The 27,689-nt window shown below is 38.0% G+C and overlaps 1 protein-coding gene across 3 annotated transcripts in view; it reads left to right on the forward strand.

Moving 5' to 3' along the window:
• Positions 1–4,598: 4,598 nt before the first annotated feature.
• The window catches only part of TDRD5 (tudor domain containing 5), a 46,739-nt gene continuing 23,648 nt past the window's right edge, over positions 4,599–27,689 (forward strand). The window contains exons 1-12 of one of the 3 annotated variants that reach the window (XM_058178583.1): positions 4,599–5,181; positions 5,647–6,075; positions 6,614–6,795; positions 8,894–8,977; positions 10,580–10,636; positions 11,379–11,532; positions 14,338–14,489; positions 18,124–18,344; positions 19,437–19,649; positions 24,172–24,238; positions 26,245–26,445; positions 27,283–27,441. In XM_058178583.1, the coding sequence (XP_058034566.1) occupies positions 4,950–5,181; positions 5,647–6,075; positions 6,614–6,795; positions 8,894–8,977; positions 10,580–10,636; positions 11,379–11,532; positions 14,338–14,489; positions 18,124–18,344; positions 19,437–19,649; positions 24,172–24,238; positions 26,245–26,445; positions 27,283–27,441 (2,151 nt within the window). In that variant the 5' untranslated portion in view covers positions 4,599–4,949. The remainder of the gene's footprint in view (positions 5,182–5,646; positions 6,076–6,613; positions 6,796–8,893; positions 8,978–10,579; positions 10,637–11,378; positions 11,533–14,337; positions 14,490–18,123; positions 18,345–19,436; positions 19,650–24,171; positions 24,239–26,244; positions 26,446–27,282; positions 27,442–27,689) is intronic. The other 2 variants (XM_058178585.1, XM_058178584.1) reach the window with 2 other exon arrangements.

Here is a 27,689-nt window from a genome sequence, read left to right on the forward strand (position 1 = left end):
GAAGAAAGCAGCTTTAGATGAGAAGGTGGGAGACTGTGCTGCCTAGAAATTTATGTTGCCAAAGGGGAGGGAGAGAGGGAGGGAAAGTACAATGCAAGAGAGAAGAATCTTCATTCTCAGGCAAGGAGCTACTGGACAGTCACACCAGTCCTGAATTTCAGAAAGTATGGTGAGAATGGAAAGGTTGCAGCAATGCAGTATGATATGGAGCAAACTGAGAATGCAAGCTTACTATTGTAAGGAAAAATCATGTCCAAATTATTCTCTCCCCTATGCAGGACTTCCAGATCTTACAAGATGAGGAGTGATATGGAAGCAAAATTCTCTATAAAGAGCTGCTGGCCAGATCTCCTTCTAGAACAATTCCCAAATCAATGAATGCCAGTGTTGCTAGTATAACATATAGAATCTAGAATATACTTTAGGAAATGAACGAAGTATCATAGGAAATGAACGAAGTTGCCACAAAGAAGAGGGAGTCGGGCTGTTCTCCAAAGCACCTGAGGGTAGAAAAAGAAACTGATCAAGGAAAGAAGCAACTTGGAACTAAGGAGAAATTTCCTGACAGTTAGAACAATTAATAAGTGGAATGACTTGCCTGCAGAAGTTGTGAATGCTCCAACACTGGAAATGTTTAAGTAAATGTTGGATAACCATCTGTCTGAGATGGTGTAGGGTTTCCTGCCTGGGCAGGGGGTTGGACTAGAAGGCCTCCAAGGTCCCTTCCAACTCTGTTGTTGTAATTGTTATTGTTATAATCTTCAGAACGTACGGAGCTGTGGTGGCACAGTGGTTGGAGTGCAGTACTGCAGGCTACTTCTGCTGACTGCCAGCTGCCTGCAATTTGGCAGTTTGAATCTCACAAGGCTCAAGGCTGACTCAGTCTTCCATCCTTCCGAGGTCGGTAAAATGACGACCCAGATTGTTGGGGGTAATATGCTGACTCTGTAAACCGCTTAGAGGGATGTAAAGCACTGTGAAGTGGTATAGAAGTCTAAGTGCTATTGCTATTGCTACTCACAGGCTGCATATATTCTTCCCTCCAAAGGAATGCAAAACCATTTAAGAGTTATCATCATTTCAGTCATTATCTCTTTCATGTATGGCTTTAAGACGTCTACCGCTATACCAGTGATATAGTAAATAAGGTTGTCCCTGGAAAATAATAGCAGTTACCTCTTGTAAATATCCTGATTTGATGGATCTTGATGTTAATACAGGTAAATTACCTGTATCGGGTAATTACCTAACTCACAACAGTAATGGAGCCTGCCCATGGTAGTCATTAAATCATGATGGTTGTAAAATGGATCCCCACTTGACTGATCCAATTTTACTATCTTTTTTTGTGGTGGTCACTTCACAAGTGTGGAGAGTCATAACGTGGCAGCTATGGTCATTAAGCAGACACTGTGGTCATTAAGCTATGGTTTGCAATGGGCCAGTTTGGCTAAAAACTGGAAGTAAATGGTGGTTTTCAGTAAAAGCATTGTAAACAGTCACAGCAGTGCTGGATACCGCAAATGGCCATAAATGTGGACTGGCTGCTGAGCACACAACATGTGGATAATGTGACCATGGGTTGAAGTTGGCAGCCATTGCCGGAACTTCAGAACCAAGTTGTGAATACCCTGAGGAGGACCATCATAACATTGAAGTCGCTAAGTAACCATTGTAAATCCAGGATTACCTGTAATGTCCCTATTGACAGGCCCACCATTGTCCACATGGAAAACCAAAAATGTTACACTTGTTTTCACACCAGTGCTGGTGTGAGTATCTTACATTCTTCCTATGTGCTAAATTTGTTATCTAAAATAGCTATAATACACTGGTTTTACAATGTATACTTAATTTAACACTCTGATATTTGAAAGAACTATTAAAACACAGTCTTTTGTATTTTATTTGCTAGTAGATCCCCCTATTATGGGATTACATATGATAACCTGGTGCACATAAGCATACTAATAGTCTTCTCTATTCTTGACACCAAATATGTGTCTCAGGCAATTATATGGTAGAAAATCTGCTAGAAATGGCTGAACAGAAGTCCCAGTCAGTATGACCAGTGAGGCAGGATATTACGAGCAACACTCCTGTGCAAAACATTTGAGGGGGATGAAGTCTCTCTGTTCAGGATTAGAACTACAATTCATTCATTCTTGCTATTTCCATTACATCGAGATTCAACTGTCCATGTGTAAGATTTTTTTAAAAAAATTAATGCTGTTCGTACTACTCATTCTGAAATGCTGATGTGAGAAGGAAGAAAAAGTGAATTTAAGGAGGCAATAATCCATGTTTTTCTTCCTTACTTGGATTCCTTTGTAATTAGAAATCTGTGCCACTAGGTTATTTTAAGCATAAGCACAAACAATTCACTTTTTAACCCCCTCAAATACTTTGTTTAAAGGCAAGTAAAATGATATGGTTTTGCTGATTTTTTTTTGTAATGTGGTAAGCAATTAAACGGGTACTCATTTCATGAATCTAGGCTTAATTTAATCCGAGTATCTATTTAAATGCACTAAGGAATTATTTACAAATACAATAGGGTGTAGCTGAGAGCTGAGTTATTATAATATCATGTCTTGTCCATACATATTCTAATTTACTGTTTGGCAAAGGATATATATAATAGTTTCGTATAAGATTAAAGATCCATAGGAATTCTCCTTTGATGGGGCTCTTTCTCTTTTGGTGACTATTACATCAATTATTACTATTATAATAATTTTAAAGAAAAAATGAGTAGATACCCTGGGAAATTTCAAGGGATGAAAGCTGCACTTGTTCTGATCATGAAGCTGGTGTTTCTCATGCTTCTTTACATGGTTGAATGTATTGGAATGTTGAGCTCTGCTACATTTGCATTTTGCTGCATAGTTAGGTAGCAGGAACTTTAGAGTTGTTTACATTCACAATAGCTTTTGCACATCATCTACTTCCAATCTTTGCATCCCACCAAGCTATCTAAATACAACTCCAGAATGGTGCTCAGCCATTTTCACGAAAGTATACAGTATACAGTATAAATGATAATCTAACACCCAGAAAGAGAGTTCTTACTAAAGTCAACATTTTCCCTTATATTACTTTTACCACTGATTAAAGAAATTTTGAAAAGAATTTGCAGGTGAAAACTATGTGCATTTATTTGCTGAATTACTGAAAGAATGCATTCAAAAATGTATGTTACAGGTCAGCTTTGAGATCCATAATTTGATAAATCTGACAAAGCAAAGAAGATGGGTTTTCCTTCTCCAGTCTAACTGTGGTAGAAAAAAGGTCACTCCTCAATGGCTCACAGCACCTAACCCAGGGGTGTCAAACTCATGACCTGTGAGCCAGATGTGTCACATGCTGGCCCCGCCCCCATCCGGTTTAGCAAAGGGGAAAAAAGTTGTGATACATCACGTGAGTTTAACACCCCTCCTCTATGCCAACCAACCCCCCCTCCCAAGAGCAAATCAGTCATGTTTTATAGCATACTATGGTAGTAGAGTAATAGACTATGTATGTATCTATAGACTTTTAATGTGAATATTCAATACAAGTAAAAATATTTATTTTCAGAAGGAGAGAACTAAAATTTCTGAAATATGGTTCAGCACTCATAGTGCTGAAAAAAATAAAAGGAATTATTTGAAAGAAATTTGGATTTTTTTTAAATGGGACTTTTTTGTTAGAATTGAGGTGGGCTTCAAATAGATATTACTATCTTTTTGATTACTATCAAAAAGATATTACTATCTTCTGGCATTCCTCTATTATAGTTATAGAAGCTACTGCTTATTAGTATAGATCAGTGATGATTAACCTTTTTGGTGCCGAGTGCCCAAAGTGCATCTGCGCGTGAGTTCACGCGCACATGCCCAAACCCCCAAAATGCAGTGTGAGTGCGCCCCTGCGCTTGCACCCCGCCACCCCAAGCCCCATTTTGGCTTCCAGGTTGATGCAGGTGGCTTTCCAGGCCCAAAATGTGGCACTGGGGAGGCTTGCACTCCCCCCTGCACTCCAATTTGGCTTCCAGGTTGTTGCAGGAGACCCCTACGCCCTGTTTTGGGTTTGGAAAGCCTGCACCAACCTGGAAGACAAAATTGGGTGCAGGGGTGCCTTCACACCCCCCCCCCGCGGATTTGGCCCACCCTCCCACTCATGTATGCATGCATCCCCCACATGCATCCCGCCCCCTGTGCATGCACAGCAGAGACCTGAAGACCAGCTGGCCGGTGGGAGGTACATGTGTGGTGGAGCTGGGCTGGGGCAATGGCTGGCGTGCCCGCAGAGAGGGCTCTGTGAGCCTCCTGTGGCACATGTGCCATAGGTTCACCATCACGGGTATAGATAGTCCTTGGTTAACAATGATAATTGGGATGAGAATTTCCATTGATAAGCAATATGGTTGTAATTTATTGATGGCAATCCTGGCACTTCTCGTTGCCATTGTTAAGTGAAGAAAATGGGTTATTAGGTGAGTTCAAGGCAGCTTGTAAGCAGACTAGCAACAGAGCTGTTGCCAGGAATGGGCAGGTGTGCAATTGGTTGTTGTGAGAATGGAAGGGGTGGGTGTGACTTTACTGGGTGACCTGTGACCATCCTTGCTGATTTCTCGGTTGACTTTGCTTGTGGAAAGTCAACAGAGAAAATTGGAAGTGGACATTGACTTTGGGATGCTACAGTTATCATGTGAGCTGGTTGCCAAGCACATTTCATTTCATGTGAATGCAGGGCAGACTGTATCTCAAGGACCAGTTCTAAATACCATTCGTTTAGTCCCATTTGTAACTTGGAATAGTTGCTGAATGAGTATTTGTTAAATTAAGACTGACTGTATTTGTGTTCTTCTATTGCTTCTTGACCACAGGTAAAGTTCTATGGCATTTTTGGTTCTACTATCATAGGAAATACTTTTTTTTGGTCTTTTTCGTTTTGTCAGTGTAAACATGACAGATCAAGAACAGCGAATGAACTCACTGAAGAAAGAAGTGCGGTCACTGTTGACACCTGTCAAGGAAGGTCTTACTCCTTGCCAATTAGAACAAGAATACAAGTTTATGATAGGAAAAATGCTTCCACTGCGTATGTTGGGTTACCATTCTGTTATGGAACTAGTGAAGGACATGCCTGATACTGTTAACATATCTTCAAAAGGAGATGGTACTGTTATTCTTAAAGGTGGGTTTAATTATAATCTGGTTTAAAAAGTATGTGGATATTTTTAAATATGTATAGTGTTTTAAACTTGTGATATCTTGCAAGCCTTGGTCATTATGACCAGCAAACGGTAGCAGGGTTCTTACCAAACGGTGTTGTGCATCTAACAGATTGAAAATAGTTTGTATTTTCCTTTACACTTTTTTAAAATCATGGTTTTCTCTTCAGTTAATAAGGGTTTTCAGAGGAGTCTAAAATCTGAAACTTGAATTGTAAAGGTCAAAAGCCCAAAAAGGTGGGAGAGAAAATTGCAAATGAAACAAAGTAGAAAGCTGTGGGAGTGTTTGTTTTAAAAAGTTCAATAATGCTAGACTTAAGAGTGGGAGATTATGACCTGTAACAATTAGAAAAATATCTGTGCTTGCAGAATGCAAACTGCAGGGATTAGTACTATGATAATAAACATTATTTTTTTCTGTCTTTCAGCTATTGCTGATGAATCTACCAAAAGGATTGCAAGCTTGGTTGCCAGACAAAAGAGCAGATCTAAGCCACAACATTCCAAACATAACCTGAATTTCTATTCATCTTCCACCTTTTGCTCTCAAGTGCCTTTGCACCCCCAACATTCTCTAAATTTGCCTCGACATGGGGGAGGTCCTCCTATTCTGCCCCCTGTTATAAAAAGTGAGCTGAAGGAAATGCTCAGATTTTCCCCAGTTTTGCTCTCAGATTTTGACAAAGCCTTTGCCCAATGCTTTGGACGCAAATTTGAATTTGTGCGCTATGGATTCTTCTCAATGTTTGAAGTGCTGAATGCAGCTTCGGATATTATTCAAATTGTGCAAACAAGAGCAGGCTCTCTGCTGATGTTAAAAGAACACCCTCTTACAAAGCAACCAGAAATGTCAGAGTGTAAGACAGTGTTTATTTATATTCAACTGAAATGTGAATGTTTATATTCAACTGGAATATATTTATCATACTTTGCTTACAAAGGCTTTGAGAATTGTTGGAAAATATATACTGTAGTGATTGAAGCTGTGGTGGTGTTTTACCTTCTGAGAGCATGTACTTTCTTTGAAATGATAAATACAAGCACTTTTGACTGAACCTGGAGGAGAAATAGTAATAGTAGAATTGCTCAGTGCTTCTTTAGGCTGAAGCTTACGGCAGCTGGCTGGATTCATAGGAGGAAGATTAACTTACTGAGGTTAAGGCAAATAAAGGTATATTTATTACTATAGTCTTTCTTGGAAAGTTGGTTGGTTAGATTTATGCATATCATTACAGGTTACATATATTTATACAGATATGAATCTGCACATGTTCATTGTTCTTCTGGTGAAAGATTGAAATTTTTGCTGCTTAGAACTTTAATATTGACTGGCTTGAAATTGAAAATGGAGTTATGTGTAATTACTGCTGACTTTTTTATCCTGGCTTTCTTAAGGCAAAATGGCAGTCCAGTCATGTGAAACAGAGCAAACTTTGCCTGTTGCTGTACCAGAACCTGTGGCAGAGATGCCTTCTCCAGTTCTGCCTATGGATGTTCTGTGTTCAACCGCAGACCAGAAATCTGATGATTTGGAAACACATATGAAACTAGTTGAAAGTCCAAAAGTGAGAACTGAGGTGAGGATGGGACAAGTAAGAAGTAAATTTATTATACCCTAGGGATGACTGAAATGAAGGATGCATTTAGATCATAGAAATTCTATAGCATGGAATGCCTTTTCATTTTATGCAGCCAACATCAGAAACTGACTGTGAAATCAATTTTAAATATTACTCTCAGCCAAAATAATATTCTATGCATTACCCACATTTATATAACTTTCCAATGCAGCTATAATTCAAATGAACAAGTCCCACTCTGATTTATAATATAATATGAGCTGCAGTGGTGCAGTGGTTAGAATGCAGTACCGCAGGCTACTTCTGCTGACTGCTGACTGCCTGCAATTTGGCAATTCAAATCTCACCAGGCTCAAGGTTGACTCAGCCTTCCATCCTTCCGAGGTTGATAAAATGAGGACCCAGATTGTTGGGGGCAATATGCTGACTAAACGCTTAGAGAGGGCTGTAAAGCACTGTGAAGCGGTATATAAGTCTGAGTGCTATTGCTATCGTCCATCTTTCATAAATCATGCAGATTAATGCAATTAATGTAAGAAATGTTTATCTGTTCATTCATTCCCATATATTAGTATCTCTTATGTTTTATTTGAATTGGCTGTTTAAAAATTGTGAAAACATAACTTTGGCCGAGAAATGGATTCAGTGAAGAATAAGTATTTGGGACCTTGCTGCACGTACTGCTGGCTTCAGTTCTGCCAGTATGTTATCTTCGAAGATATATGATCATTGACAAAGAAAAGTTAACACTTCAAATTGGTATCAGTAGTAGCAAAGTTGTGGTGCTGTTTCTAATGCTGAATTACATCTTCAGCATCATTTGACTTCATCCATGGGGTTCTGGAAGTTGTACATTTAATATGTGAAGATTAAATGGCTAATGTAAGGTAATGTGAGAATCCTTATAGACATTGGATTATCTATCTTTAAACATCCTTGCACAGTATAAGGAGTTTAAATCCTATCTTTTAAAGCAATCAAGTAAATTTCTGGGGTGCCACACAATATTCAGAGAATACTTCTGTTTTCTAATTATTGCTGGGCTAAAAGGTAGGAGGAGTTACTAGTTTAGCTTTCAACATTTATTTCTGCTTTAGGACATGTTCACCTTTTTGTATGATAAATTTATTCTGGGCAGCTTACAAAAAGAAACAAAAGAAATATATATCCAACTATTTAATATCAAATTTTAAAATAATTCTTGAGAGAGACAATACTAAAGTAAATGGATATTGCAGTAAAATTACCTTATATATATCAATCTCATTCGAGTAAGCCCTTCTCTTGAAACTTCAGTCTAATCTACATATGCAACTAACTAATCTATATTTGATAAATACAAATAATATGAGCTTATTTCTCTATTGTTACCTCACATAAAAACGGAAAGTTTAAAAAAACTACAAAAGTGCTTGAAAATAAAATTCCTTTCTCCCTGCTTATCACTGCAATCCAAAAGTTGTACCCTTACCTTCCCTCCTCAACCTACAAATGCTATTAATTACTAATTAACTAGTTACTGATTTACATAACTATTTAAATTTCTTTGTATTGGCTTTGTATTAGTCATCTAAATTTTAACAAAGATCCGAATCTTTATTTTACAACAGGTATTTCTTAGCCAAGTCTCTTAATTAAAAAAATCCTCTCAGGGGCCTGCTTCCAAATATTTGATTTCTGTTATATAGAGTCCTGGGAAATTAATTTATCAGAAGGCTTTTCTCTTGATTTACTTTTGAATATAAGATTCTTTGCCATATATGAAAATTTTAGGAACCAAGAAGCACTATACTCCATTAACTTTAAAAAGAACACATCTTGTTACTTAGTGATTGATGTTTATCATTGAATGAGACTTCCTTGGTTTTTGACTGCTGCTCACAGTTGGGGAAGATATTTGTTTCTTTTCTGTTCTGCTTTTGATCTCTTGGAATCCTCTCTCAGAATCCTCTGGCTAGCCAAAGTGCTAGATGCAGTAGCATGATGGGAAGATTTTTAATCCAATTCCAGCATTTACTTTGATTTTAGATTAGTGCATAAGTATATTTATTTGAACTTCCTTTCACTCTGGGTAACTCACTTTTTCGCCTCAAAGCTCAAGAAAGAAATTAAGGTTGCCCTGGCCCAAAGAGGACCTGGAGGAATAGTCAGCTCAGAACTTAAAGAAAAAATTAAAATTGTAAGTACTGTATTCTGTTTGGCTATATTTTGAGGATAACAACCCAGAGAACATAGGTAGGATCCATTCAGTGATAAAACGAAATGCTTTGAACTTAGTGGGAAAAAATTAACGTTGCTGCCCACCAACTTTTGCATAAACTTTTGTGGACCTACCAAAACTACCTGGGTGGGAAAAGAATCCCACACATATTTCTCTGCCTTCACTTCTACCTATCACTGAAAGGATATTGAATTCCTACATACAATAGTATCGGTTGGGATACAAACAATATTTGTTTGCAAATTCTCATAATTAATGTAAATTTCCTCAAATCTTTATTTAACAAAATCCAACATTTTTTAAAAAAAACTTTTTTTAAAATCTTTTATGACATTTTAATATTTTTCTTTTGTTATATGCAATTCTCTATTTTTTTTAACAAAATTGAAATTTTCTTACTATCAGTAAATAGCTCTTTTAAGATACAACATTTTTACAGATATCTTTTTGGGTATATATTTCATACATTGGTTTATTTTGTTTAATTTTTTTAAGCAAGTCTTGGTTCAGTTTCATCATCTAGATATCTCTTACATTTGCTCTTTGGATCTCACATATCTTTTCTATAGAAATCATATATGAGTTCTGGAAATTTCTATAGGAGCATTTTGAACACAAGAATGCCCTTTCCAATTTTTAAGCCTGGTGAAAATGCATCAGGACTTACAATATTATTCGTACTATCAGGAAGCTGAGATTTCCCTCTCCTTCCTTTATTCTTAAGAACTATAATTTGGTTTGCATTTACCCTCCAACTGAAATTAGAATTCAAAGAATACCAAGATTAGTGCAAAACTACCTAATTTTCTTGTTTATACTTCAATCAAAGTAATAAAAGTGATACTTGCAAAAACACAGAGTACACAAATGTCATATTGCCGTGGTCAAAGTATAGAAGTTTTGTTTGAGAATAAAGAGTACTGGTACTGAAATATTTTATAAATATTTAGATAACATACAAAGATTGTTATAATCAATATAATATATACAACAATGTGAAATCAGAGCTGCCAGTTCCTTAACTTGTATTGCCCTTCATATGCATCCAGTTCTTCCCAAGAATCTAGGATGTTGCCATATATCAAGATAGTGTATGTGTGGATTGAAGCAGTATGGCATTTTGTAATTGACAGAAAATCAATGCATTAATTTTCCAAGATTTTTTTGGTATAGTTCCAGTGCCGATAACCACTGGGACTACCATGGCCGATTTATGCCACAACCCATAACAGTATTATCATGATAAGTTGCACAGTCAGCCAGATATTTAGACTGAATTTGGCATTTTTATCCACCTATTGAATCTTTCTTAAGCATCTCGGTCAAGGAGATGTTGTTTGATGAGATTAAAGGTATCGTCATGGGCTGTAAACTGTTCCAAGTAAATTATCATCATCATTATTTATATCCTACTTTTATTTGTATAACTCAAAGCAGCATACATAATGCTCCCATCCTCTACTTTTCCCCACAATAGCAAACTTTGTTAGATATATTTTTTAACTGTTTGGGCCAAAGTTGTAAATAAGCTTAACAGTCACTCTGTGATTTATTTTTAAGATTGTAGCCCAGCACCCAAATGGCCTCCATGCTTCCAAGTTACCTGGAGAATTTGAGGTAGTGGTTGTTTGTTTATTCAGATTTACTTCTGTTTACTGCCTTTTCCACCTGCAAGTGTGCTCATTCTCTCATTCTATACGACAACTGTTGGAACAAATAGTATACACTAGACTAAAGTAGTGGAATGTTTAACCCCATTGCATGGATTTCTAGTATAAAAAAAACAGTTAATACCAGTGGTGAAATCCAAATTTTTTTACTACCGGTTCTATGGGCGTGGCTTTGTAGGCGTGGCAGGGGAAGGATACTGCAAAATCTCCATTCCCACCCCACTCCAGGGGAAGGATACTACAAAATCTCCATTCCCTCCCCACTCCTGGGAGAAGGATATTGTAAAATCTTCATCCCACCCTACTCTGGGGCCAGCCAGAGGTATAATTTGCCAGTTCTCCGAACTGCTCAAAATTTCCGCTACCGGTTCTCCAGAATCTGTCAGAACTTGCTGGACTTCACCCCTGGTTAATACATACCATCTCTTGACAGTGTACATGCAGATAATGCCAGGTGCAAAGACACTGAGCCTCATAATTCTTGGTTTCAAATACTTCTTCCTCTATGTTGTGAATTTTTATTTGGAAATGATATAGCAAAGTAATAGCAAAATAGGTTTGTTATTCAGATGTCACTTTAGATCCTGGTTTGCAAATTCATTTTATAATGTTAGCTAAGTTGACTAATTTCTCATTTAACCATTCTTGCAAATTTAGCCATAGATTTCTATTATTATTTTTTTATCTAGGAGTATTTTCATGAAAAATTGGCAGTAAGAAAGCTGGGTTTCTTAAATTTGATGGAACTTATTGGTGCCCTTAATGATGTTCTCCGTATTGAATGCAGAAAAGGAGAAAAAGATTGGCTCATCTTTGACATTGATTCACAAAGCTTACCAGATGGTAAGTGGAAATCCTAGGTGCACAAATCTTCCAGAAAAATGGGCCCCTTTAGAGGTAATCCCTGAGCATTCCCTTAGCAAACTTTTGAAGTTACGCGATCAGTGCTCCCTAGCATTTCCAAACAAGGCCCGAAACTATGAATCTTGCAGCACCACGGCAGTTGTTCACCCTTACGAACAACTGCAGAGGCTCTGCAACATTTTTCCTGCAGTTGCCAGTTGAAATGGAGCTTTTGAGGGGTGGATTTGCCCCTCAGAAGCCCTGTTTGGGCATCCAGAGGCCTTGCCTGACACCTTGCTGGCCCGAAATGGAGCTGCTCAGGGGCAGATCTGCCCCTCAGAAGCCCCATTTGGCCATCCAGAGGTCTCTGCTGGCACCTTGCTGGCTGAAATGGAGCTTCTGAGGGGCGGATCAGGCCCTCAGAAGCACTGTTCAGCCCTCCGCGGACCTCCTCCAGCCTGTTTCAGGCTGAAATGGAGCCTCTGGATCCGGTCCCTGTAAGCTCCATTTCGGCCTGCAACAGGCCGGGGAGGTCTGTGGACAGCCGAACGAGCATCAGAAGGGTGCACGACACTGGAGGAGAGACTGCTTGCTAAATCTTCACAAGGTAAGTGACCCGGCGCAGCAGGTTGAGGGAGGCGAAAACAATTTGGGCCGGTATGAGGTATTTCAGTGTGTCAGGGAAGCCTTGGGTGGTCTTAGGCAGGTGGCCTGTTTCATCGGTAGGGCCCCTCATGGCCTTCCCCACCCTGAGATACCTCATGTGCACTTACCAACCCTCACATTCAATTAGCGAATGCGTGGGTGAAAGAAGGGAGTGATCTTCACTCCCACAAATCCTTGGGTTACGAATGGAATGGGCAGGCTTAATTTAATTATATAGATTTATAATTATTTAAATATTTGCAATGTAATTAATAAAATATATATTTGCATTTTTATAGTATAGATGCAGTTTTTCCAGTTACTAAAGAACTTATATTGAATTATGGTTTCAGTATGCCATTAAATTATTTCCAGAAAATTGGGTTAGTGACTGTTCTGGGCACACAATATGTTGTGTATATGTTTACAGTGGGAAGTTGCAACATGTATCCATTTGTTCTCTTGAAAAAAAATTTAGTTCCAGCATGGACCTCTACATTATTATACAAGTAGTAAAGTATATTTATTTATTTGGAAATTTTATATTGCTATCTACTTGGTCACAGTGATTCAAGGCTGCTTACAGAAAATAAAAACACAACATAAAAGAAATAAAAATAATAAAACAATAGCTCCCCCCACTCCTGTGACAACACACACTCATACCAGCCATTTAATGGGCTCCATCCCGCTTTGGGTTCCCTGGTCCTGCTGGCAGAACCACGTCTTATGGGCCTTCTGAAAGATTTTCAAGGTGGGGGCCAGTCTAATTTCCAGAGATAGGATGTTCCAGGGGTGAGAGCCACCACGGAGAAGGCCCTTCTGGTCTTGCCAGATGTATCTCCTTAGGGGATGGGACCTGCAACATTCCTTGCCTCCCCACTCCAGTGTGTCGGATGGATGTGACTGCAAGAGAAGGTCCCTCAGATAACTTGGTCCCAAGCCACGAAGGGCTTTAAAGGTGACAAGGGATTTTGTGATATTTATTATAGAGGCTTTGTGACATTTATTTAATATTGGAGGAGGTGTGATCGAATGTGGTAAAGATACGGCTTCTTTTAAATAATCTGTCACCTCAGAGATTCACTGTTAACTTTACAGAAACAAACAGGGATGAGATCATCTTGATATTGCTAAATATAACTGAAAGTATCCTTCATTGGGCAGAATGCTGGAATATGAGAAGATAATGTGTGAATGGGATATCACCATTCAATCATTTGGTGAGAGCATGATACAATGAGACTAGATATATCAAACTTCCCTCTGAATAGTACACAATAGTTATAATAAATTACATGGTTTTAATGATAAAACATTTAGAATGTTATTGTTTTTGTTCTAGCCTAAAATGCTTGCTCTGTTTGGGATAATCATCATCATTTGATGTTCTGCAAAGGATAGTTTACATAAGATGCAAATTTGAATTAAAAAAAATAAACGTCTATTCTTCCTGCAGAAGATAAAGCACAGTAGATTCCAGGGAACCTAATAAATGCTATGTGAAGACACTTGACAGAAAGCTTATTTGTACACTTAAATGTCCTTGTATATGATATTGCTCTAGTTGCGTAATCTACTTCAAGATACCGAATAGAGGTGAAACATGAATCAGTTATAGCTTGTATTTCTCTCGTTCACTAAAATCAGACAAGTTAGTTGTAATGAAGTTCGGATATGAAACTCAAATTTTAAAGCTTTAGTAGCTCAATGCAAATAATGTTATGGTTTTATGCTTTACAGTTTTTATAGTTCAGATTTGTTTATTGTTGTTAAAACACACAGAGTTGTGTTTTAAGAAGGGCTACTGTACAAATAATTAAAAAACTAAATAACATCCCCCAGGTATGACTTAACATGGCTTTTTTGGGAACAGGTAAAAATCAGAGGGCTTTTTTTCCTCTGTTCTGCATTTCCAAATGCAAAGAGCAATCACATGGCCATGAGTTTCACTAGAAAACCACTGCAGGAATTTGGAGTGTATCTCCCGCTGAATCTTCTCTAAAATTAAAACAGCCAGATTAAGCAGTGTAGTTTAAATGTATAATTTATAACTGGGTTCTTTATATTTATTGTACAGCATTCCTGAATATAAAACTTTCCTTATTTTTGTATGAAAATTTCTGTGTGTTTTAATATAAATCTGTATTGTTCCTACAGATGAACAAACAAATGGTAAGATTTCTCAGTCTGATTTATTAGCACAGCAGGAGGCCTCTGAAGAGCAGGAAGTGCCCACTTGGGATTCCCCTTCTGAGGATTCTAAGAAACTGGAGATTAAGTTCAATGTAGTAACAAAGATGGTAATGCCGGTACGGTGACATAATAATAATACATGTTTATGTAGTAAAAGAGCATTTAACTTTAAATGTGCAATAAAATCAAAGTTGCATACACTAATAACAGCAATAAAATCCAAGAAAAGGCCAAGAAGATAAAAATGGCTTTGACCAGGGATGAAATGCTCCCGGTTCGGACTGGATCGCGCAATCCAGTAGTGATGGGAGCAGGTAGTTCGGAGAACCGGTAGCAAAAATCCCTGCCCCCCATCCACTGCCCGCACCTCGCTGTTCTTCTTCTCTGTCCCTGAAGCGCTCGGTGATGATATAGCTGCAAACGGCCTTAAATGACTGCCGCGACACTTCAAAGGGCCGTACTACAGCTGATCAGCGCTGTAGGCAGCTAGTAGACCAGTGCCTCTATTTTTAAAGAAGGTAGACCGGTGCCTGCAAAAAAAAAGGCACTTGGTAGACCTCTCAGTAAAACGCAATTGGTAGACTGAAGCCTCTATTTTTAAAGAAAGTAGACCAGTGTCTCCCAAGTTTTGTATACTTTATTATTTTTATTATTTATCATTATTGACCATGCCCATTCAGTCACCTAACCTCCAAGCCACGCCCACCAATTAAGCCACGCCCACAGAACCGGTAGGGAAAATTTTTAGATTTCACCCCTGGCTTTGATTGACTTCAAAGTGATAATGATGGGGGTACCAGATAAATTTCTGGGTAAGTATTTACTATGTGAGCACCACCACTTAAAATATCAGTTGCTGTACCCAGTGCCACTCAGTAGGGCCTCTAAAGAAAAACTCAAGGTCTAGTAGTCAATTGTACAGAGAAGTTATCTTTTGGTACTCTGTACTAGAGATGAAGGCCCAAAATGAGAAAAAGAAGGATGTTAAATTGGTTCCAAAATGGAATGGGAGTTACTGAAGTACCGGTACCACATATTCATATTTTTCAATTCTATTTAGTAGTCTCAACCATATTTTTAATAATATGACATTGCTAATGCACTTCCAAAGGCCATGTAGTCCAAATGAAAATGTATTAAACATTATTAGCTGAAGCCAGGCTATAATCTGTCCTAGGATGTTTGTGTGTGTGTGTCATAGATTAGATGTTTTTAGCTGGGGAAAAATGCTATAGCTTACAGAGGCTAGTTGTTTTCTAAGAGACAAAAATGGATCATAAAAATTACCAGACTCTGAAACTGTTCCTTCAGGGAGAACGCATTTTATCTATAACAGATAGAGCTTTATTGATATAGACAACCAACTGTTGCAAGGTCCTTAACCTTATCCATGTTGAATAGCTTTTTTAGTCTCATAAAATCCATTACTATTTCCATGTACTAATTTAGCTTATTCAGTAATTAAATTAGATAAAAAAATAATAGAATTGGCTGTTAGACTAATGATAATTTAACTCCAAATCAGTTCATACTTCCAAGATCCCTAAACACATCTCTTGGAAAAATGAACAGCAATATCTTAGCATTCTTTCCTGTCTTTACAACTGAAATAATGGAATCCCTAAAAAATTCTGAGAACTGAACTTCTCCAATGGATTTTTCAAAATACATCTGTGTATTCTACAGAGGAGAAGATGAATCAATAACACTTGAGTTCCCACATTATTTTCCTGTCAAAAATTATTTTAGGAAATGTGCAAAATTGAACCTAAACCCTGATTGAAAAGTGAAAACGAGTTTCATTTAACAGTATTTGAAATTGACTGGCACCCATGAATAACCAATAATTAATTCTATTGCTTCCTTGAAAAAAAAGTGGGATAATGTTGGTGTGAAGAGTTTTTAGATATTAAGATCCTCATAGCTTTCAAGATGTGTGTTCTTCCAAAATCTTTATACAGATCTTAAAATTTGTTCATGATATTTTGTGCAGTCTTTTCTATTTATTAAATGATATATAAAATGAAGGTGGGAGATGTGGAAAAACTGTAGGGATATCTTTTTGCAAATTATATTCAAGTTACAAAAATAGGGCAGGCAACACTATACTACACTGGAGACAAATTCCTTGTGTGTCTAATGCAGGGGTCTGCAACCTTAAACACTCAAAGAGCCATTTGGACCCGTTTCCCACAGAAGAAAAAAAACACTGGGAGCCACAAAACCTGGGTGGGCGTGGCCAACTCAACTTCACTCACTCCCACTCATTCACATGACCACCCCCCAGACATACCTACCCAGGTTTCTCTCTAATCTCTTTCTCCTCTTTCTCTCCTCTTTCTCTCTTTCTCCTCTTCCTTTCTCTCTCTCATCTCTCTCACCTTCTCTCTTGCTCTCTCATATCTTTCATCTCTCTCTTTATCCCTCTGTCTCTTTCTTTCTCATCTCCCATCTCTTTCTTTCTCTCTCTCTCTTTCTCTTTCTCCTCTTCCTCTCTTATCTCTCTCCCCATCTCTCTCTCTCTCATCTATCTCTCATCCCTGTTTCTCTCCCTCTCCTTTTTCCCTCTCTTTCTCTCTCATCTCTCTCTTTGTGTCTCTCTTTCTCTCCCATCTCTCCCTCCCTCTCACTTTTGTGTGTGTGTGTGTGTGTGTGTTCACTCTTGAACCATTTCCAAAAACAGGCGAGGGTTGATTTTTTTTGTTCTTGTTTTGCTGATGATGTTCTTTCTTCTTCTTTTGGTGCTTTTTACCATATGATTTAAATCAAGAGTCATTTCAGGCTCCCAGATAAATGAAGTCTTTTGTCCCCCTGCTGTGGCTTCCTGCCAGCTGACCCCACCACTTGCTGGCCTCGCTCCTTGCCCTCACTTTCCCAGTCATTCGCCTGAGAAGGTAAGGACGGCAGTGGCGGATGGAGACTAGCTCCATATTCCAGATGGGGAGCAAAGCGGTCCTGTACTTGCCTCTTCTTGTGGCCCTTGGTGCCGTGCGCACCTCGGGGAGATGCACAAATTTCTCTCTGTCCCGAGACACCGGTGTTCTCGCCACCTCCATGGCCTGCTCGCTGCTCTTGCAGCACCTTGCGAACACACTTAAATTTAGCACGCTTCACAATGGGGGAGGCTGTATCCCCTGCTCCTCCTGGAGCCCATTAAAATGCGGAGCATCGGCTGCAGCTGGACCGGGCCAGTGTCTCAGGATAGAGAGAAAGTTGCACGTCTCCCCAAGCGACCAGGGTGCGCACAGCACCAACAAGGGCCAGAAGGAAGAGGCAAGTACAGGGCCGCTTCGCTTCTACTCTGGAATATGGAGTGAGTCTCCATCCACCGCCGTCGCCCTTCTCACGCAAGGAGTGATTGGGAGGGGAAGGTGAGGGGTGGGGCCATCCAGTGGTGGGATCCGGATAGCAGGGAGCCACCGCAAGGGCCCCAAAGAGCTGCATGTGGCTCCAGAGCTGCGGGTTGCCGACACCCGGTCTAATCATACTTGGCCAAATAAAGCATACAATTCAAATTTCTGTTTATATGAGTTTTGTAGTATAATGGAGCACACACAAGTCAAATATAATAGTACATGCAGTTCAGATATAAAGAGCTGTCAAACTTCACAAAGATCACAAAGCTCAAACATCACAATGAAAAATTTGAAAGAATATCATTTATGTTTCCTTGCATTGGTTTTCCAGCCAGGATCATTAGTCCTGAGTTTTATATGAAGGTGATTCTTTTTTCTTTCCTTGCATTTGCAGCACCTAGGCATGAAGAAAGATAACATTATACAGGAAATAATGGAAGAAGAAATACCACCAGATTCTGTTCAAGATGAAACTCTTTATTGTCTCCCTAAACTTGACAAGAATGCTTTTGTTGGATTATTTGTGGAGGACATTGTGTCACCTTCACAATTCCATGTCCGGATTTACGGTGGAGAAACTTCTGATGAGCTGGAAAATATTATGATTGAGATGAGGTTAAGATATATTTGGGCTGTTTATGAAAGTAGAGATATCTATTTTTGCACAAACTTTACTAAAATTGAAAGGAGAGTGAGAATTCACTTTGTTTTTTGTGTATGGATGCCTGTAATCCATAACTCTCAACCACTTGCAGTGCAACTGCTCTCAAGATGGTTATCCATGCACATTTTAAAGTGTGAACTTTCAACATTTCATTTTATAATTGTCATGTTTGTTTGAAAAATTTTGGGGAAGAACCTAAACATTGTCATCATCTTTCAGTAATTCAGGTTTTCACAACTTGTTTGTATCATTCCCATAAGAAAAAAATGGCAAATAAGATTAGATAGAAAACATTTTTGCAGGCTTGAAGAAAATAGAGAATAGTACTAGATAACCTAGCCTCCTATTATGTATAAATCCATGTGTAAAATATATCACGATATGAGATATGGGGAGATTGTTTAAAATGGCCAGTTGGGAGTTCAAATATTGACACTCCAGCTGCTTCCTAGTCCTCATCTCAGTTTTTGCTCTGTGAGTAGGAAAAAAATGTGCTCTACTATGTGGGAGCAGCAGAGTCACTCCTTAAATCCATCAGACAAGATGAATGAGCAGCATAAGATAAATGTATTCTTCAGGAAAGAGGAGGGAGTTCCTACCAGTGGGAATTTCAGCTTTTCTCCAGACAGGAGAGAAGTAGCTCATGGAAATGAAGGATGTCTTTGTTCTGGTATTTCTAAACTGATCTCTTTAATTTTTTTTTTCTAAAATGAGATTGGTTAAAAATAGGATTTTTAAAACTGGATATTTTTTGTCAATCCAAATAATGCCTCAGAGACCAATTTTTGTTTACAAGAAGCCCCATGGAATTCAATCCAGCGCAGTTCAGTACTCATTCATATTTATAATATTGTAGGAGGAAAGTTCTATTAGTATATGGTAGCCAAAAAACAGGTGTCTGGTAGCACCTTTTCAGACTGCAGAGCTGTAGCTCATGTAAGCTTGTACATTTTAATAAATTTGTTAAACTGAAAAAGTAGTACCAGACTGCCCCAGATATATAATAAGCTACAGTGGTGATATATCTGAATCTTCTCTTTCAGACGATGCTATTCTAGTAATTATGTAGCTAATCGTTATGTCATACCTGAAGCCTTCATCCGTCCTGGCCAGCTTTGTTGTGTAAAGAATTCTAAAGACAAATGGTGGTACCGAGTTATCATTCATCGACTCCTTAATGACCAAGAAGTGGAAGTGTTTTACCCAGACTTTGGAAATATAACAATAGCTCAAAAATCTTCACTGAGGTTACTCAAGTAAGTAAACTATCTTTAAAAATGTATAATGACACAAAGTCTTTCATTCCCCATTATCACATGCTATAGTTTAGGCTTAATGTTAATCGAGATTGGGACATTAATGTGGCAGTCACTGCACAGACTGACACATTAAGGTCCTTATCATTGTCTTCTCCCTTTTGTGCCATGATCAGATATACATCAACTCTAATATTGATCACATTTTCTGATTATTATTTTTTATGACTCCGTAATTTCTTAATTTGGGGTAAAATTGGGGCAACTAAATGGAGCTGAGCATTTACTGGCCAGTTGCCCTTCCTAATGCCTACATGAAGTTTGCAGCAGATACTTTCTCTTTTTATCCTGAAAGAGAAACATCTGCTACTACCTAGGATTGAACTCTCAACCTTCTGAGTGGGAGGTGAGTGTCTTCACCACTAAGCCATGATGCTGCTCTCATTTTCTGATCATTATTATTATTATAGCTTATTATAGCTTATTTTCAGAAGCTACTCTGAAAAGCTAAAGAATCAATTTTCAGCAAATGAACCAGCAAACATGTGGAAAACTCTTAAAAATATCACCGGCTATGGCAAACCTCCTTCCCAGGCTGAAGGTAATCAACAACTGGCAGATGACCTGAATGAGTTTTACTGCAGGTTTGAAAGGAAACTACAGCCACCTATCTCCACAACCCGCATCTCAGACACACCAACAACAGCCAAGCCTCCTACAACTGACCCCATTTCATTGGGTTCACAACCCCTAGAGATCACAGAAAAGGAAGTGCTGGACCTATTTCACAGACAAAAGCCAGGAAAAGCTCCAGGCCCAGACAAGATAACTCCTTCTTGCTTAAAAGTCTGTGCTGACCAATTGGCCCCATCTTCACCCATATTTTCAATAAATCACTAGAGATGTGCTATGTTCCTTCTTGCTTCAAACGCTCTACCATCATCCCAGTGCCAAGAAGCCCACCATCAAGGAACTGAATGACTACAGACCAGTTGCTCTAACATCTGTAGTCATGAAAACCTTTGAAAGGCTAGTGCTTTCCTACCTGAAAACCATCACGAATCCGCTCTTAGACCCCTTGCAATTTGCATACCGAGCAAATAGATCAACAGATGATGCTGTTAATATGGCTCTGCACTACATCCTACAACATCTTGAGTCTCCAAAGACCTATGCAAGGGTCCTTTTGTAGACTTTAGTTCAGCATTCAATACCATCATTCCAGACATTCTTCTAACTAAGCTAAACCAGCTACAGGTACCGGAACAGACTTGTAAGTGGATCACAAGCTTCCTAACAAACAGGAAGCAGCAGGTGAAGCTAAGCAAGATCACATCAAATACCTGTACAATTAGCACAGGGGCCCCCAAGGCTGTGTGCTCTCCCCACTTCTCTTCTCTGTATACCAATGACTGCATCTCCAATGATCCATTTGTTAAGCTACTGAAGTTCGCAGATGACACAACAGTGATTGGTCTCATTCGAGACAATGACGAATCCGCATATAGACGAGAGGTCGAACGACTAGCCTTGTGGTGCAACCAAAACAATCTGGAACTGAACACACTCAAAACCGTAGAAATGGTGGTAGACTTTAGGAAAAACCCTTCCATACTTCCACCTCTCACAATACTTGACAACACAGTATCAACAGTAGAAACCTTCAAATTTCTGGGTTCTATCATATCGCAAGATCTCAAATGGACAGGTAACATCAAAAACATCATTAAAAAAGGACAACAAAGAATGTTCTTTCTGCGCCAACTCAGTAAGCTCAAACTGCCCAAGGAGCTGCTGATCCAATTCTACAGAGGAATTATTGAGTCTGTCATTTGCACCTCTATAACTGTCTGGTTCGGTTCTGCAACCCAACAAGAAAAACACAGACTTCAGAGGATAATTAGAACTGCAGAAAAAGTAATTGCTACCAACTTGCCTTCCATTGAGGACCTGTATACTGCACGAATCAAGAAGAGGGCCGTGAAAATATTTGCAGATCCCTCGCATCCTGGACATAAACTGTTTCAACTCCTACCCTCAAAACGACGCTATAGAGCACTGCACACCAGAACAACTAGACACAAGAACAGTTTTTTCTCGAAGGCCATCACTCTGCTAAACAAATAATTCCCTCAACACTGTCAGACTATTTACTGAATCTGCACTACTATTAATCATTTCATAGTTCCCATCACCAATCTCTTTCTACTTATGACTGTATGACTATAACTTGTTGCTGGCAATCCTTATGATTTATATTGATATATTGATCATCAATTGTGTTGTAAATGTTGTACCTTGATGAACGTATCTTTTCTTTTATGTACACTGAGAGCATATGCACCAAGACAAATTCCTTGTGTGTCCAATCACACTTGGCCAATAAATTCTATTCTATTCTATTCTATTCTATTGAGTTCAGAGCCATTAGGAGGCCAGGAAAAGCTAATCCTTTCTCCACCTCCTAAAAAATTTGTACAGGGAGGAATGAAGTATTGGTTCTGTTTTTTTGAGGGGAAAAAATATACTTAGCAACTGTTCTAAGTTACAACAACATAAAAAAGGAAGCATGATCTGGATTGGAAGTTCTGGCTTTAGGTCCCCTCTGCAGTCATGTGAACAAACTTTGGACGCTTCACAATATTGCCACATTTATGATGTTTTTGTGGCACATCTGACTTTTGGCAAAACTACACTCATCACAAACCATTGCTTCACTTAAGAACTGCAGCATTTGCTTAATGACTGTGGTGTTTGCTTTATAATCAAGGTATTCCTTTAACAGCTCCCACAAAAGTGATACAATCATTTTATGACCATTACAAGATACTACCCTAATGGACAGGCTCCATTACGATCATATGTCAAGAACTATTTGTACTTTGGTTTGATTTTAGCCTCCCATTTTGTTCTTGCTAGACTAATTAGTTAGCCATTAATCTGACATTTTAGACCATGTTTAAGGTAAGATAGGTAAGTGATACAGATAGTCCTTGACTTATGACGATTGAATGATGAACCATCATTCAAATTTATGATGGCACTGAAAAAAAAATATGACCAGTCCTCACACTTACGACCGTTGCAGTCAGTGTCCCTACAGGCAGATGACCAAATTTGGGCACCTGGCAACCAGGATGTGTTTATGACCATTGCAGAATTCCAGGGTCATGTGATTGCCAATTACAACATTCCCAGATAGCTTCCAACAAGCAAAGTGAATGTTGGAAGCTGGATTTGTTTAATTACTGTGTTGATTTGCTTCACAACTACACCAAAAAAGATGGTAAACTCAAGCTATGACACACGTAATGGCTACATCGCATTGAACAAATGCAGCGGTCATAAGTTGCAGATTATCTGTATTTACATGTTATGCAAGTGCTGAATTTGGGCAACATGGTAAACTAAAATGAGATTTGTTTTATCAAAATTGGGTAATAATAATACCATCAAAATATATTCTCCAGAAATGTTACTACTTAGTTTGAGGACTGCATATTATTTTGGAATTTTGTGACATAATTGTAATTCTTCCAAAAGTTATTTATATGGTTTTCTTTTGTTTTATTCAATAATAAAATGGTATGTTCCTTGCCTTTCCAAACATCCAAGGACCATCGAGCTTATGTTTCAACCCTGAAGAATTTTAATAATTTAGTTTAGCCACCCAGTTAAAAGTTTAAAATATTTATTTGTGTTAAAGTGTTTTTCAATCTGAAAATAAGATCAAAGATTGGAGAAGGCTGTATTCATACACTCTAATGTCATTTTTACTTTGTGGATTTTGCCCCATAGTTTGCCAGAACATCTAAACATGGTAACTATTATGTGCTATTAAAGCAAAAGAATATTAGAGATGACCAATACTGTAGTTCATTAATATAGATAAAACAGCAGATATAGACACAGTCCCTGTCCAGATTCACATTTGATGCTAATCGTAATGTAGCTTGTTTGTTTTGGCTTTGCAGGCTCTGAAAACAAAAGTGAATGAAGTGTGGTTCATTTCAGAGTAGTGAACATCAGGTGGAAACCAGATTGTGGTTTATTTGTCAATTGCATCTATTACTTAGTGTGATATGTGAATGGAAAGGAATGTGATGGTTTTCTGAACGGTTTGTATTTCAAGTTTTCCCAGCATCTAAGCAGTTCACAGCGGTGCAAGGCAATATATTTTTTTTTTAAAAAGGAAGAAAACAAAACATTTGCTTTACAAGTTTTGATTGTTTTGCCAATCTGTTAAGCTGTGCTCTGAATCTTTCAACAGAGCATGCTGTAATGTGTGTATGGGATGTGTGTATGTAGTCAGTGGTGGGATCACACACTGAGCCAAGCTATAGTGAAGTTTTGTTTGGTTTTGGCTTAGTAGTGTATGCATAAAGGCATAACGGTTTGAGAAATATGGTTTATTGCTTAAGGTGTTATATGAATCAAAAGCATATAAAGGGATTAGAGAACAACATCAAATCATATTTTGTTGATAAATCTGAATTAGTCTATTATGACATTCTTCCAACAGACATTGCTATGCAAAACTTCCTGCCCAAGTTATCCCTTGCTGTTTAGCCTGGGTGAAGCCAAGCAAGGTATGTAATTTCCTATTTGTTTGGTTCTAATCTGGAGAATTGGTTGGAGATAACTGAAGAGGTAATCACAATTTTTTGACACGCTCAAAATGACGAAACTCCTGAATGAGTCAACCCAGGAAATGGTTAAAGCACAAGTTATATAAAACTAATGGTGAGGTTAGTCAGATCATATATTAGAATACATGATTATCAAATTCTGTAAGATTTATTTTGTTTTCTCCATTATATCTAGCACAGATTGTCTCAATGATTTGGAATTTATTCTCTAGATATATTTTATCTAGTACATTGTATTGTATATGTACATATGTATGTGTGTGTATGCACATATATGTATATATGCAGTGTGAACACTCAGCGGTTAAGACACATCAGCCCAGGTTTGAGATCGAAGTGCCACCCATGGGGTGAGCTCCATCCTCATTCCAGCTCCTGCCAACCTAGCAGTTTGAAAACATGTAGATGTGAATAGATAAATACATACTACTATGGTGGGAAAGTAATAGCGCTCTGTGACTTCATTCTGGCCATATGACCACGGAAATGTCTTGGACAGCATTGGCTTAGTGGCCTTGAAATGGAGATGAACATCACCTCCTATAGTCAGCAACAACTAGCAGAGTAAAATCTGCACGGACTCCTTGTATATGTTTGTATAGTGGTGATTGCATGACCTCTGTAAATAAATAAATAAATAATCTTTTGTAAGGAAACCTATGTTGTAGTCCTTGAAATTTGCTGTAACAAGCTTGATGTCAAATTGAGAGTTGACCTTTATCCTTCACATAGTTTGATTGCCTCCTGGACTATGTTATGTACCAAAGTATTCAAGACAGCATCTTATCTTTTTCTGGGGATCTGTTTCAGTTTAGGTGAATTTAGGCACAGTAGTAAATACATACCGAACTTGCATCTTGAAGCATGTTCATCTATTCCTGAAAAGGTCTCCCCTGAATCCAGAGGTCTGTGCCTTATTTAACAAAAAGGAATATGACACTGAACTTAAGAATCCCTCTTGAGAAAAACAAAAGGAAAGAAAATGATACATTAAAAAGTACTATGTAGTGCATACTTTGCCCACTGTATCAACTCACACTTGCTAAGTTAAATTAACCTGGGAGATTTCTACCTTGTTCTGTCAATGAATAACATATATGTATATGTATATCAGAAGTCACATTTCAAAATGGGCAGGGTCAGGATAAAACTTTTGAGTAAATAAAAATAAAAAGTATTTGATTCCATATCTGCCTGTATCAGCTGTTCTGTCTCGCATACGTATACACATTTTTTCTCAGCATAAAAATAGAAAATGACTAAAACTAGATGGAGTTGGGCTAGCTGCATTGATTAAGGGATAAGAATTGGGCTGATATTAAGTGAGGGGAGGAATCAAGGATGGAACAACAGAGCAGGGAAGTACTAGGTAAGATTCTGGAGTAATTTTGTGTAGTTTGTGTATTGATTTAAATATTTTGCTCATTTTGTATTTCAGTGTGGATTTATTTTAGATTTAAATTTATAAACAGTTGAAACGGGTTCAAAGAAAAAATAAGTTGCAACATTGGGAAAGAATAAAGTTTGTCTTGCTTTCAGAGCAATGTTAGCATCAGATTTAAATATTGGAACTGTTGACTAAGTCGGAATGAATAAATCAGTGAAAATTTAAAAGGTGAAGAGAAGAAAAGTTAGATGATTTATTAACTAGGGAAGAAATTAAATTTAAAACTGGTATTTTTAAACAGACTGGCAAAAAATCAAGAAAAACAAATATACTTATTTATTAAACTTATATTCCCCCCTCCCCCCTGGGGTTGAAGGCAACCTACATAGCACAATATTCTTTCCTACAAATTTTCCCAAAATAACAGGCTGAAAAATAGAGATTATTCCGAATTGTTCCATGACTGTGAGACTTGAACTTGTGCTTTTCTGATTGTAAATTTAAACTTTGCATTTATTTTATATTCTGCTTTATCCTCTCTCTTTTTCCCTGCATAAAGGGTGATTGGTCTGACAGTGCTATAAAGGAATTCCGAAGACTGTGTGAGCTGAAATTGCTGGTGGGACTGGTAGATGAATATATAAATGATGTCCTTTACCTCTTCCTTTGTGATACCAGTTCCGATGATGATGTCTACTTGCACGATGTTTTGAAATTAGAGGGTCATGCACTCATTTGTAGGGAGAACATTCCTTCCAAGGTAAAAGGAAGACAAGTTATGATGGGGCAGGGTTACAGTGCTGAATTATCACAAGTAATTCCCAGATTGGCTTGAGCTGGACCGAAAAGAAAAAAAATGAAACAAGACCATAAGGGGAACTGACATTGTGTCAAAGAAATCCATATTGGAAATGGGAGTTTATTTTTTACAATTGCTAAAGCAATATAATCAAACCAAAAAAAGTTTAACATGGCTCAATTATCTCTCCACTTTAAAAAAGTTTTAAAAAGTCATCTGGATATAAAGAAATAGGTTCCATAAAATTACCTTTAAAACAGCCTAATTTTCTAATCAAAGTACAAATCAAAAATCAGTAATAGGAAAGCAAGCCCATCAATGAGTTGGCGTCATACCTAATTAACAAATTAGTGTTCTGTTTGTAACTCTACCTTCAGGTAGAGGAAACATCATATAAATAAAAGTGCAGTCCTTAAACTGAGCTGTATGAAAATAATAAATGAAAACAAGTTAATGTTTCATCCTGTCGACCTTGTGTGTTAAACCAGATAAAAATCACAACCAGATAAGCTAATTCTATTTTATTGTAAACTACCTTGACAGAACCTTGCAAGACTGAAAATGCAGTCCCCCTGTCCCCCATTTCTTTTCCAGATGAAGAAACAGCGGAGTATCTCTTCTGAGCCTCTTGCCCCAGCTACTATAGTAGTGGGCTACACTATTTCTTATATGACCATCCGCTGGCAGCCTCTCTTTGCCCAAGGTCTTTCCCACATACCATTAACCACCCTGGGTTGCAGCTTGTTTCTAAGGTCAGACTGGAAGATATTAAATATTTCTTCATTTTTACTTTAACAGGGCTTCAAAGAGTTAAATCCTTTTACGCTATATATGAAACCAAACCAAAACCAGCATGCTGATTTCACAAAAGCTGACACTTCATTGCTTCAGCAGGAATTTCTTGTAAACTTCCCAGGAACCAATTCAGAGACTTGCAATAATGAAGTAGTTTCACAGGTGGGAAAGATTTGCTGATTATTGCTTCTCATGTATTTTTCTCTGTTCCTGTAAAATCCCCAGAAGACTGAGAAAGGGTTAGTTTTTCTTCTAAAATTAGCATCTAGTAACTATGGTTGTATGGTTGGGTGAATCCCAAAAATATTACATTGAGCCAGATGGATGCTCTAAAGTCAAAAGTAAACAATTTTTCTTGGTGCTTTGCATTGTGTACTGCAGCGCTTGACAATCGCTTAGCATCAGTCTGA

Source organism: Ahaetulla prasina, chromosome 3 (genome assembly GCF_028640845.1).
Source record: "Ahaetulla prasina isolate Xishuangbanna chromosome 3, ASM2864084v1, whole genome shotgun sequence".
Taxonomy (NCBI): Eukaryota; Metazoa; Chordata; class Lepidosauria; order Squamata; family Colubridae; genus Ahaetulla; species Ahaetulla prasina.